This window comes from Giraffa tippelskirchi, chromosome 3 (assembly GCF_054371585.1).
Source record: "Giraffa tippelskirchi isolate mGirTip1 chromosome 3, T2T-mGirTip1v1.2.pri, whole genome shotgun sequence".
Taxonomy (NCBI): Eukaryota; Metazoa; Chordata; class Mammalia; order Artiodactyla; family Giraffidae; genus Giraffa; species Giraffa tippelskirchi.
This window is the reverse complement of record NC_137277.1, coordinates 61093499-61107666: the sequence shown is the minus strand read 5'-3', so window position 1 is coordinate 61107666 and position 14168 is coordinate 61093499. Positions and strand designations below refer to the sequence as shown.

The window sequence follows — 14168 nt, the reverse complement described above, 5'->3', positions numbered from 1 at the left end:
TGTGTTAAGTGTGTGTATATTTATCCTAAATTTTAAACATGTTACCTGTATGTCACAATATAAATTTCATGCTAAATCTTTCAAAAATATAATTAATTTAAAAATTGTGGGGGTTTTGTGTGCTTTTTTGTTTGTTTTTGGTTTTCATAGTCAACATAGGTGCATGCTATCTCTTGCCTGGATGATTTAGAAAAATCACCTCATAAATATTTATGCCTTTGATATTCAAACACAGTACACAGTACATCTCCATTACTGTCACCATAGCTGAATTTTTATTCATTTTTTCTTCCAGTTTTATTGAGATATAGTTGACACGCAGCAGTGTATAAGTTTAGGTATACTGCATAATGATTTGACTTACATACACTGCAAAATGGTTATCACAATAAGTATGGTGAGTATACATCATTTTATACAGATACAAAATTTTAAAAATTGAAAAAATATTTCTCAGACATCTATAATGTGAATGTTAGTACCCTTGACGGAGAAGGCAATGGCACCCCACTCCAGTACTCTTGCCTGGAAAATCCCATGGATGGAGGAGCCTGGTGGGCTGCAGTCCATGGGGTCGCTAAGAGTCGGACACGACTGAGCGACTTCACTTTCACGCATTGGAGAGGAACATGGCAACCCACTCCAGTGTTCTTGCCTGGAGAATCCCAGGGACGGGGGAGGCTGGTGGGCTGCCATCTATGGGATCGCACAGAATCAGACATGACTGAGCGACTTAACAGCAGCAGCAGCAGCCTTGATGTTGTTTCCAAGATCTTTTAAATTGTCCTCACTTCTTTTTATGTTTTTTTGTTTGTTTTCGTTGTTCAATTCCAGTGATTTCCCCTTCCCTATTTCCCAACTCTGAATTGTTCCTCTGTATCATTTAGTCTTCTGTTGATTTCTTCTAGTATACTTTTATTTCAGCTCTGTTTGGTTCTTTTTCTTTTACATTTTCCAACTTATTTACATTTTAACATTTGTTAAAATTTCTAACTTCTCTCTTTGTTTATCCATTCTTCTTCCAAGTTCTTTGAACAGCTTTATGATCACTACCTTGAGCTCTATTAGGTTATCTTTACTTCACTTAATTCCTCTTTGGTCTTATTTTGTTCTTTTATTTGGAATATATTCCTCTGTTGACTATTTTTGCTTAATTTGCTGTTTTTATTTCTATGTATTTGGAAAGTTGTTTGTATTTTGCAGCTATGGAGAAATAGCTTTTTGTAGGAGACATCTGTATCCCTGCAGCACACTCACCTCTAGTCAAAGAGCTATATCTCTAGCTGAGCCCTGTATGGGTTGAATGTTGCCAGCCCTGCCTTGTGAGGAGGTTGCCAGTCAGTGGTGGTCAGGGCTGGGTCATGAAGTGGCCAGCTGCAGAGTCCTAAGGGTTCCTGGGGTTAGTGCTGGCCCACTGGTAGCTGGATCCATGTCCCAAGGTTGCAGAGCCCAGGGGGCCTTGGAGATGGTGCTTGTCCACTGGTACGTGAGACTTGTCCTGCAGCTAATGTCAGTGAACTGGTGTGCAGGGCAGGGTCCTGGGCCCTCTGGTATAAGGGCTGGCTCTTTGGATGGTTGTGGGCTCACAGAGCCTTTAGGGCAGCCACCTTGCTGATGGGCAGGGACAGTCAGTACTAACAGGCTACAGAGAGGATTCCAATATAGCACTTGCCAGAATCAGTGTAATTGTGGTAGAATGAGCTCCCCAAAATTACTGCTGCCAGTGTCCATGTTCCCAGGGTGAGCTCCAGTTGCTCCTGCCTCTCTGGGAGACTCTCCAGGGTCAGCAGATGTATTTGACCCAGATTCTTTCAAATTACTGTTTCTTCCCTGGGTCCTGGAGTATGTGAGATTTTGTGTGGGTTCTTTAAGAGTGGAATCTATTTCCCACAGTCCACTGACTCTCTCAAAAGTAAGCCCTGTTGGTTTTCAAAGTCAAATATTCTAGGGGCTCATCTTTATGGTACAGAACCCCCAGGCTGGAGAGTCCAAAATGGGATTGGATTCCTTGCTCCTTAAGGAAAAGTTCTGCAACTGTAATTATTCTCCTGTCTGTGAATTGTCCACCTGGGGATATGGGTCTCAATTATACTGAGTCTCTGCCTGCCCTCCCCCAAATCTGTCTTGTCATTCTTTCTTTACAACTTTAGTTATATATCTTTTATGCTAGTCTTCTAGTCTTTTTCATTAATAGTTGCACTATAAATAGCTATAATTCTGTCATGCCCATGGCCATTTGACACATAGCTGATTTTTAAAATATATATTTGATTATGTCTCTTCAGAGCTTTAAAAAGGTCTTATAATTCTTCTATTAAAAAAACAAGTTTTGTTCTTTTAATAGAAGAATTATAAGACCTTTTTAAAGCTCTGAAGAGACATAATAGGTAGCCAGTGGGAATATGCTGCATGGCTCAGGAAACTCAAACAGGGGCTCTGTATCAATCTAGAGGGGTGGGATGGGGAGGGAGAAGGGGGGAGTTTCACAAGGGAGGGGATATTTGTATACCTATGGCTGATTCATATTGAGGTTTGACAGGAAGCAACAAAATTCTGTAAAGCAATTATCCTTTGATAAAGAATAAATTAATTTAATAAAAAATAAAACTGTGTCTAAGCTCTTGAACATGGAACATTAAGTTTAACAGTATGGCCCCTGATAATACTGCTAACCCTCTCACTCATCATATTCCATTGTGTACCCTGCCTTTTAGAGACTCAGAGGTACTCACCACTCCCCAAACCCATAGTAAATTTTCACTCTTCTTTGCCAATGCTGTTTACTCTGATAATCCTCACATTCTCCTCTTTATTCACTTTGGATAATCCTGAAGATTGTCAACACCCAGTTCCAACTTACTTCCTTTCTTTCCCCTTATAACAAGAAATGTGAATCTCAAAGAATGCTTTGTGCTGCAAGTAAAAGAAAAACTAACTCAAGGTGGCTCCTATGATAAGATGCTTTGTTATCTTATTAAAAAAAAAAAATGCTGAGGCAATCCAACAGTTAATTCAATGCTCAAGAGGGCCATAAAAGATCTGGATTATTTCCAACTTTCTGTTCTACCATCTTTAGTGTAGTTTTTGCTCCCAAGTTGTTCAGCAGACTTCCCCTCTCAAGCAATGAATCAAAGTATTTATCATATGTTCATATCTGTGTTAGTGTATTAGGGTGTCCCAGAGAAACAGAAAAAACAGAATGCTCATGTTTGTGTATATGTGTGTGTGCGCATGTGTCCACAGAGAGAGATATTTTAAGGAACTAGTTCACGTGATTACAGATAATGATATATCCGAAATTTTAGGCCATCCTAAATTGATAGGCCATCAGTTTGGAGCACCTGATGTTTCAACTGAAGGCCAAAAACTTCTTCAAGCACAATTTCCCTCAGCCTTTTTCTCTTAAAGTCTACAGCTGATTGGATGAAGCCCACTAACATTATGGAGAGTAATATGCCTTACTCAGGATCTACCAATGAAAATGATAATCTCATTTTTTTAATATATTTACAAAAAAAATCTAGAATAATATTTGATCAAATATCTGGGTACTGTAGACCAACCAATTTTACACATAAAATCGACCATCATGACATCTAAATCAATTACTGTCAATAAACAGGCTGAAAGCAACATGACTGGTGTAGCTATCATCCAAGAATAACCTTTTAGGACTGGGAAGGTCTCCTTCCCTGAGTTCACAACCATGTGGAGGTGAACACTCAAAAAAATGGGACTCTGTCTATAAGGCAAAATGAGTGATGCCAGATGAAGCATAGATTTAAGCAAGTAAACCACAAAGTCTGTTGAACACCACGCAGATTGAATCCCAACTCTTTATGGCCTCCTTTATATGTCCTGTAAATCCTGTTAGAACCCTTATATTAAGTCATGGTTTTATGGCTTATCTTCCTCTTTAGGGTGTGGGTTTATCCTTGTATAAGAGCCATGTACAGTTAGATTTTTGACAACTGTGCCACACATGTGCTCAGTATCAGCTGGCTACTTCTTAAGTACTGTTGAACCGGGTAAAACGGGATATTCCAATGCTAAATCAATCTTATTTTTGCCATTGCCACAGAAATCATGTATTTTTATCTACCATAAGCTTCATTAAAGTCACAGATTTACACTATTATGTCAACTGATGATTATTTCTGGACATTTGTAAAAATTCATGGGACAATAAAATTTGTTCAAATAATCCAGTCATATGAGGGCTTATTTTCTTTTACACACTGATAATCTGAAAAGAAAAAAAAAATTCCAGTAGCAAAGAAAAGAACACTCTTCAGCTTATATTTAGTAATGATAATAAGAGAAAAGGGACCATGGACCAAAGCACCAATTCAGATAAAGTGGGTAGTCTGGAGTCTGCCAAATGTTAGAGCCTCAGGTCCAATTATTTAATTCATAAATCCTCATGACTCTTATCTTTTTAAAGAGAATTGAAGTTCCCAAAAGTTTAGAATACTTTAAACAGAAGAACTGTAAAAAAATAAAAAATAAAAATAAAAAGATCTTACGATGTAAACAACCATCATAGCATCCAGTCCCATCACTTCCTGGCAAATAGATGGGGAAACAATGGAAACGGTGACCGACTCTATTTTCTTGGGCTCCAAAATCACTGCAGACGGTGAAGGTAGCCATGAAAGAAGCTTTTCTTCTCCTTGGAAGAAAAGCTATGACCGACCTAGACAGCATATTAAAAAGCAAAGACATCACTTTGCTGACAAAGGTGCATCTACTCAAAGCTATGGTTTTTCCAGTAGTCATGTATGGATGTGAGAGTTGGACTATGAAGAAAGCTGAGCACCGAAGAATTGGTGCTTTTGAACTGTGGTGTTGGAGAAGACTCTTGAGAGTCCCTTGGGCTGCAAGGAAATTAAACCAGTCAATCATAAAGGAAATCAGTCCTGAATATTCATTTGAAGGACTGATGCTGAAGCTGAAACTCCAATAGTTTGGCCACCTGATGCAAAAGACCCTGATACTGGGAAAGACTGAAGGCAGGAGGAGAAGAGGATGACAGAGGATGACATGACTGGATGCCATCGTTGACTCAATGGACATGAGTTTGAGCAAGCTCCAGGAGCTGGTGATGAACAGGGAAACCTGGTGTGCTGCAGTCCATGATGTCGCAAAGAGTTGGACACAACTGAGCGTCTGAACTGAACTGAAAAGTTTAGTAAATGAGGTCATCGGATATTACTCTTTACCAAGAAGTCAAAGCACTTGGTGATGAACTTACCTCTTTGATGACCACTGTCATCAAAGACACTTTGAGCTAACAAATCCAAGGAATATTTACTAAGCACCTTACATGTTCTAACATCATGAGAGACCCTCACTTGCATGATTACATTTTCAGCATATGGTTCTCTCTTTCAAACAGAGCAGTAGTAAATAACCAGTTATGTTGTAATATCCAATTAAGTAAAATAATGATAATAATGCCAACAACTGACTGGTGCTGACTCACTGCATGCACCAGACACTGTAACCACATTATATAATTTAATCCTCACAAAACATTGTGAGAATGGTTTGGTCCTTAGTTCTATTCTAACAGATGAAGAACCCAGGGGACTGAGAGTTGGTAGGCAACTTGCTGACAATTCTACCAGAAAGAAGCCATAGAATCTATATTAAACTCCAGGTCTGTCTGACTCCAGAGCCCGTGCTGATAACTCCACATCTTACTGCTTCCCATGTAGCAGGTTTCATACATATTAACTCATTTAAAACTGGAAATGAGGGAAACTTAGATTATTTTAAATCAACATATGAAGGAAAGATGAAATTTCTCCAGTGGTCGTCTTAAAAGCACCAACTCAAAACAGGGACTTGAGTACGTGTAAAGAAAGAATGTATAAACAGAGGGGGAAAAACTAAAAAAAAAAAAAAAAAAAGACAAGGGCAGGGGGACTACCTTGGTATACAATGGTTAAGAATCTGCCTTGCAATGCAGAGGACATAGGTTTGATCCCTGGTCACAGAGATGATATCCCACATGCCACAGAATAACTAAGCCTGTGTGTTGCAATTATTGATCCCATGCACTCTGGAACCCGTTTGCCAGAACTACAGAGCCCCTGTGCCCATGGCACAATTAATGAGCCTGAGTGCCACAGCTAGAGTCTGTGTGCCACAGTGAAAGATCCCACATTACACAACGAAGATCTCAAGTGTTGCAACTAAGACCCAATGCAACCAAATAAGTTTTTTTGTTTGTTTGTTTGTTTTTAATATGGGGCAAATGAGTGTGGTTCAAGATGGTGGAGTAAAAGGATGTGCATTCATCTTCTCCTGAGAGAGCACCAAAATTGCAAATAGCTTTTGAGCAACTATCGACAGGTTGATGCTGAAACCCAGCAAAAAAAAAAAAAAAAGATACCCCATATCCAAAGACAAAGAAGAAGCTGCAGCAAGATGGTGCTGCTGCTGCTGTTGCTAAGTCGCTTCAGTCGTGTCCGACTCTGTGTGACACCATAGACGACAGCCCACCAGGCTACCCCGTCCCTGAGATTCTCCAGGCAAGAACACTGGAGTGGGTTGCCATTTCCTTCTCCAATTCATGAAAATGAAAAGTGAAAGTGAAGTCACTCAGTCATGTCCAACTCCTAGCGATCCCGTGGACTACAGCCTACCAGGCTCCTCCATCCATGGGATTTTCCTGGCAAGAGTACTGGAGTGGGTTGCCATTGCCTTCTCCAGTAGCAAGATGGTAGGAGAAGTACAATCATGATAAAATCATACCCCATACCTGCCAGGTATGTGACCCACAAACTGGAGAACAATAATACCAAAGAAGTTCTCCCACTGTTTTGAAAGTTGTGAATCCCACATCAGGCTTCCCAGCCTGGGGATCTGACAAAGGGTCTGGGAATCCCTGGAGAATCTGACCTTGAAGGCCAGGGGGATTTGATTATAGAACTTCCACAGACTGGGGGAAACAGACTTCACTCGTGGAGGACACAAATAAAATATTGCATGCCCCAAGACTCAGAGGAAAGAAGCAATGACTCCCCAGGAGACTGAACCAAAACTACCTGCTAGTATCGGAGGGTCTCCTGTGGGGGTGTAGGTAGGTACTCACCATATGGACAGGGGCACTGGTAACAGCAGGCTGGGAAGTCTCCCCTTGATGTAAGTCCTCTTGGAAGTTGCAACTAACACTACCATAAAGCCATTAGATCTCATGGCTAAAAGATCTCAAGCCAAACAACTAGCAGGGAGGGAGCACAACTCCACCTATCAACAGATAATTGCATTAAAACTTTACTGAGCAAGGCCCTGCACAACAGAGCAAGATCCAGTTTTTCCCACTGCAGTCCCTCCCATCAGGAAGCTTACACAAGCCTCTTAGCCTCCTCCATCAGAGGGGAGACAGACAAAGCAAGAAGAACCACAGTCCCACAGTGGTTAAAATAAAAATCATATTACAGAGTCAGTCATCATGAAAGAACAGAAAGTTATACTCGAGATAAAGGGACAAGATAAAACTCCAGAAAAACTAAATGAAGTGGAGATAGGCAACCTCCCAAAAAAAGAATTCAGAATAATGATAGTGAGATCATCCAGAATCTCAGGGAAACAATAGAGACGATGCAAGAAATGTTTACCAAAGACCTAAAAAAACTAAAGAACAAACAAACAGAGATGAACAAGACACTAAAAGGAATCCATAGCAGAATACACGAGGCAGAAGAACAAATAAGTGACCTGGAGGACAGAATGGTGGAAATCACTACCACAGAACAGAATATAGAAAAAAGAATGAAAAGAAATGAAGACATCATAAGAGACCTCTGGAACAACATCAAACACACCAACATTCGCATTATAGGGGTCCCAGGAGGAGGAGAGAGAGAGAGATAGGACCTGAGAAAATATTTGAAGAGATAACAGCTGAACTCTTCCCTAACATGGGAAAGGAAATAGTTAACCAAGTCCAGGAAGCATGAGTCCCAGGCTGGATAAACCAAAAGAAGAATAAACCAAGACCATGGCAGTCAAAGTGATGAAATTAAAGACAAATGGAAAATATTAAAAGCACCGAGGGAAAAAGAACAAAAAACATACAACGGAACCCCATCAGGCTATTAGCTGATTTCTCAGCAGAAACTCTACAAGCCATACATGGCACGACATACTTAAAGTGATGAAAGGAAAGAATATACAACTAAGAATACTCTACGCAGCAAGACTCTCCTTCAGATTTGATGGAGAAATCAAAAGCTTTCTAGACAAGAAAAAGTTAAGAGAATTCAGCACCAACAAACCAGCTTTACAACAAATGCTAAAGGAACTTCTCTAGGCAGGAAACACTAGAGAAAAAAATACCTACACAAAAGAAATCCAAAAAAATAAAGAAAATGGTAACAGGACCATAATATGGAAAACTGCCTTAATTGTAAATTGATTAACTGCAACAACCAAAAGACATAGATTGGCTGGGTAGATGAAAATATGTGCATGTATGCATTCCCACTTACCACATCACTCAGTTTGACTCTACAAATTGTAAGTAATTATTTTATAGTTAGGTTAATCATGTTTCCATTATTACTTGCAATTGTAATTATCTATTTGTCCTGCTATTGATTATGAAAACTCATAAACATTTCTTCCTATTGTGACAATGTAACTATTACTCACTTATTACCATTGTATCATGATTGCTCAACAGAAAAATTAAATAACTCTGTATCACCTAAACTAGGATTTAATAGAAAAACCTTTAATCACATTTTAAATTCTGGATGCATATCAGAATTATGTTGAACATTTTTTAAAAATAAAAATGCCCAGGTTTTTTTTTTTCTCCAGAGCTCCAGATATGTATCTAATGAACAGCCATGTTTAAAAACAACTGGAATATATGATGATCTTTTACTTTTATAGTTTGCTTCAATTTTTTTCTATTTAATATTCAGTACTGTGAAGTCAAGTAGGCCTTAGAAAGCATCACTACGAACAAAGCTAGGTGACGGAATTCCAGTTGAGCTATTTCAAACCCTGAAAGATGATGCTATGAAAATGCTGTACTCAATATGCCAGCAAACTTGGAAAACTCAGCAGTGGCCACAGGACTGGAAAAGGTCAGTTTTCATTCCAATCCCAAAGAAAGGCAATGCCAAAGAATGCTCAAATTACCGCACAATTGCACTCATCTCACACGCTAGTAAAGTAATTCTCAACATTCTCCAAGCCAGGCTTCAGCAATACATGAATTGTGAACTTCCAGATGTTCAAGCTGGTTTTAGAAAAGGCAGAGGAACCAGAGATCAAATTGCCAATATCCGCTGGATCATAGAAAAAGCAAGAGAGTTCCAGAGAAAACATCTATTTCTGCTTTATTGACTATACCAAAGCCTTTGACTGTGTGGATCACAATAAACTGTGGAAAATTCTGAAAGAGATGGGAATATCAGACCACCTGACCTGTCTCTTGAGAAACCTGTAGGCAAGTCAGGAAGCAAGAGTTAGAACTGGACATGGAACAACAAACTGCTTCCAAATAGGAAAAAGAGCATGTCAGGGCTGTATATTGTCAACCTGCTTAATTAGCTTATATGCAGAATACATCATGAGAAACGCTGGGCTGGAAGAAGCACAAGCTGGAAGAAGTACAAACTGGAATCTAGATTGCCGGGAGAAATATCAATAACCTCAGATATGCAGATGACACCACCCTTAGGGCAGAAAGTGAAGAAGAACTAAAGAGCTTCTTTAGTCCAGGAAGGGGAACACATGTAAACCCATGGCTGATTCATGTCAATGTATGGCAAAAACTATTACAATATTGTAAAGTAATTAGCCCCCAACTAAAATAAATAAATTTATTTAAAAAAAAAAAAGAGCTTCTTGATGAAAGTGAAAGAGGAGGGTGAAAAAGTTTGCTTAAAGCTCAACATTCATAAAACTAAGATCATGGCATATGGTCCCATCACTTCATGGCAAATAGATGAGCAAACAGTGGAAACAGTGTCAGACTTTATTTTTGGGGGCTCCAAAATCACTGCAGATGGTGACTGCATCCACGAAATTAAAAGGCGCTTATTCCTTGGAAGGAAAGTTATGACCAACCTAGATAGCATATTAAAAAGCAGAGACATCACTTTGTCAACAAAGGTCCATTTAGTCAAGGCTATGGTTTTTCCAGTGGTCATGTATGGATGTGAGAGCTGGACTATAAAGAAAGCTGAGCACCGAAGAATTGATGCTTTTGAACTGTGGTGTTGGAGAAGACTCTTGAGAGTCCCTTGGACTGCAAGGAGATCCAAGCAGTCCATCCTAAAGGAGATCAGTCCTGGGTGTTCCTTGGAAGGACTGATGTTGAAGCTAAAACTCCAATACTTTGGCCACTTGATGCGAAGAGCTGAGTCATTGGAAAATACCCTGATACTGAGAAAGACTGAGGGCAGGAGGAGAAGGGGATGACAAAGGATGAGATGGCTGGATGGCATCACCGACTCTATGGACATGAGTTTGGGTAAACTCCGGGTGTTGGTGATGGACAGGGAGGCCTGGCGTGCTGCAATTCTTGGGGTCACAAAGAGTCAGACATGACTGTGACTGAATTGAATTGAACTCCAATTTCATTTAGTTTATATTTTCCAATTTCTCCATTTCTTCTTTTTTTTTTTTTGATGTTCCTTCTCAAAACTTCATCAAGCATAGTAGAAAAGCTTTTGTATATATATTATGTATGATTAATATTTATATACACATGTTTATGAAATTCATGTGTATATATATTTAAGAAAACACATGAATTTTTGCCTAACTAAAACATTTATGACATTTTGACTCCACTTGTTTGACTTACTATGAATACAATGCTAGATTTCTAATTAAAATAGATATGCAACAAACAACAAGGGTTACTGTATAGCATAGGGAAATGTAGTCAATATCTTGCAATAACCTACAGTGGAAAATAATTTCAATATTAATATATGTGTATATATATAAATGAATCACCTTGCTGTGAACATGAAACATTATAAGTCAACTATACTTCAATAAAATATATATATTAAAAAATAAAAGTAAATAAATAAAGTAACTAAAAAAAAATGGGGCAGAAAAGTAAAATTTTTCAGTCCCTACCCAGGATTATCAATAAGCATTTAAATCAGTAGGGAGGATATTACTAGTTTAGTAAGACTCCCTATAACCTGGCAGAATGTCCTTTGTTGCTCTAATTTAATAATCACAAAGCATAAAAAATTTCATTATAAATGTAATTTCCCAGATATCCTGAATACCGGAAGAAGATTTCTCAGAAAAATAAAACATTCAAGCCTTCTAACCATTGGAAAGGGATGCCACCAATCATAAGTATAAAATGTTCTATATCTCTGTCATGTCATATGAACACAGTTGTGTCAATAAAGTTACTGTAAGACTATTATTAGAAACATGATCATTTTCAGGTGAATTACTCAAGCCTAGTTTCCATGCCCACTGTACCAAGGAATAAATGTACCCTAGTAAATTTATCAAGTTGATAATACTAATTTATGAAACTAACTGGCAGTCAGCTGCCTTTTCCCCGGGCCATTCACTCTTCCTCACAATGTCTGGTTTCCTGTTATTGAAATTTATGTCCCACAGTACCAATGAGAAAAGTGAGGTTCAGAGGAATTTAACAACTTGCTTAGCTCTGCACAGGTGATACAATGAAGTCTACAGAAGGACAGGGAAAGAAGATATAGCATCCAAAGACCTTAACTGACACTTGGGATCCTCTGCTTTCCGTGCCTGAGTTGGACCCCATACTGATTCCATTTGAAAGTTTTATGTCTTAACCTCTCACATATAAGCTGTTAAAAATACTTTGAAATATCTCACCTGCCTTCCCTTCCATCCTTCTCTTTAACATTCCTGCTCGTTTTCTTGCCTCTTTCCCTATGAAAGTCTTGAAGCAGGAGACTGAGAATTGTGAAGAGGATAAGAGTAGTAAGGGAAGACAAGGACCCTCCACCTTGTTTCAAAACTTAATTTATGGCATGCTTCTGGCTCTAACCTGTCTTCAGTTCTCTCCCCTCATACTGACAACATCCACTTTGCCTATTATTTTTTATCTGATATTTGGCCTAACTAAGTCCTGACCATGATTATTACTAAAGTAACATCAGAGATAGCATGCATCACAGTAAGCCTCACTGCTATGATCAGCCTTGCCAGACTTCCTGTTTCCTTAATATTAAAAAAAAAAAAAAAACTCTTTCTCAATCAAATTTCAGCATACAGAACCTCAACCCTGACTCATGCTTTGCCCTCTCTCTGACAGAGCCATCTGTAGATGGAGGTACCTTAAGATATAAGCTCAGATGAAAAAATATAGTCTTGGTTAAATTGGCACTCATTTAATAAACTTTCTCTTAAGGCAGTATTGATCTAGCACCTAAATCAGACTATGGTGACTTATACAATAGATTCCATGCCATATAGCAAATGCAAAATTCTGGAAATAATAGATTTCACTCATATTACTTCCCTAAAAATAAAGTAAGAAGAATAAATGTGCATTTACCTGGGACAAAGCTTCCCTGGACCACCTCCTTGTATGCCCACCAGCCTTCGTGGATTTTTGGTGAATTCTGTTGAGCTAAAGGAAAAAACAAAGGAGAAAAGAGACTAAGATGATAGCAAATAAGTATTGTATCCTGGTTGTCCAATAAAGAAGAGTGGCTATACATAAAATAATCCTTTTCTACCCATAAGTCCAACTACAGTATGTAACAGCAACCTTCCCCCTCCTTATTTTCAAATTGTTTATTAACCTGTAAAGATACTGTCATTAAGTTTTATTCAAAAAAAAAAAAACACTCAGGATATTTATACTGAAGAGAAATAGTAAGGATGTATTTAATCTTATTTGAATTTTCCATCACTTATCTCTAATTCATCTCTTTTTTTTAGCATGCCCCCTACACATACATACACACACACATCTATATAAGGAAGACCCTATCAGTCTGACTGAAGAATCAATTCAAGAAATGTCATTTAAAAAGAAGAAGCAAAAGGAAGCCCCTGGATAATTAAAAATGTTGCAACTGACAAAAGCAACACTGAAAGACTCTGTTACATCAAGAGAATTGCAAAACACTTTGCTCTCTGTCCATTTCCATTCATTGTTTCTTCAGGTACTCATCCATTAATATGTGGCATTATATAAGATTTTAGCAGGCAGCAAGACAGTCAGACCATCTGAATCAAGTCTCTTATGATGGAACTGCAGAGTTTTTGTTAGTTTTATTTGATGTGCATTGTTAATGATCCAAATTCACCCTGCAAAAATCAGTCAGCCTGAGCAGGGCCCATTGGATACCATCAATTACAAAACCTGATACGTACAGATTAGAATTGAAGAAAACAAAGGCTTTCACATAATATGTTCTTAAATTCCCATTTAAATTGGCAATTTGGAAAGACAGGGCAGTACATTTAAAAGGCAACTCATTTAAAGTTCTGCTGTACCACAATATTGTAAAGTAATTAGCCCCCAACTAAAATAAATAAATTTATTAAAAAAATAAAATAAAGTAAAGTTCTGCTGTAGTACTATAGAGGTTTATCTGAGCTAGGGAAACAACAGAAGTACTGAATTTCCATTTTAATGCTTCCCTGGTGGCTCAACTGGTAAAGAATCTGATGCTGGGAAAGATTGAGGGCAGGAGAAGAAGGGGACCACTGAGGATGAGATGGTTGGATGGCATCACCGACTCAATGAACGTGGGTTTGGGTGGATTCCGGGAGTTGGTGATGGACAGGGAGGCCTGGCGTGCTGCAATTCCTGGGGTCGCAAAGAATCGGACACGACTGAGCGACTGAACTGAACTGAACTGAACTGATACCTGAATGGTCTAGTGATTTTCCCTACTTGCTTCAATTTAAGTCTGAATTTGACAATAAGGAGTTCATGATCTGAACCACAGTCAGCTTCCCGTCTTTTTTTGCTAACTGTATAGAGCTTCTCCATCTTTGGCTGCAAATAACATAATCGATCTGATTGTGGTGTTGGACATCTGGTGATGTCCATGTGTGGAGTCTTTTCTTGTGTTGTTGGAAGAGGGTGTTTGCTATGAGGAGTGCATTCTCTTGGCAAAAGTCTATTAGCCTTTGCCCTGCTTCATTCTGTACTCCAA

At 38.6% G+C, this 14168-nt stretch overlaps 1 protein-coding gene across 1 annotated transcript in view; it reads right to left on the bottom strand.

Annotated features, from left to right (window-relative positions):
- Positions 1-14168, bottom strand: part of CA10 (carbonic anhydrase 10 (inactive)) — an 859345-nt gene that overhangs the window by 717535 nt on the left and 127642 nt on the right. Inside the window, exon 2 of the mRNA XM_081576112.1 lies at positions 12551-12625. Coding sequence (XP_081432238.1) covers positions 12551-12625 — 75 coding nt within the window. The remainder of the gene's footprint in view (positions 1-12550; positions 12626-14168) is intronic.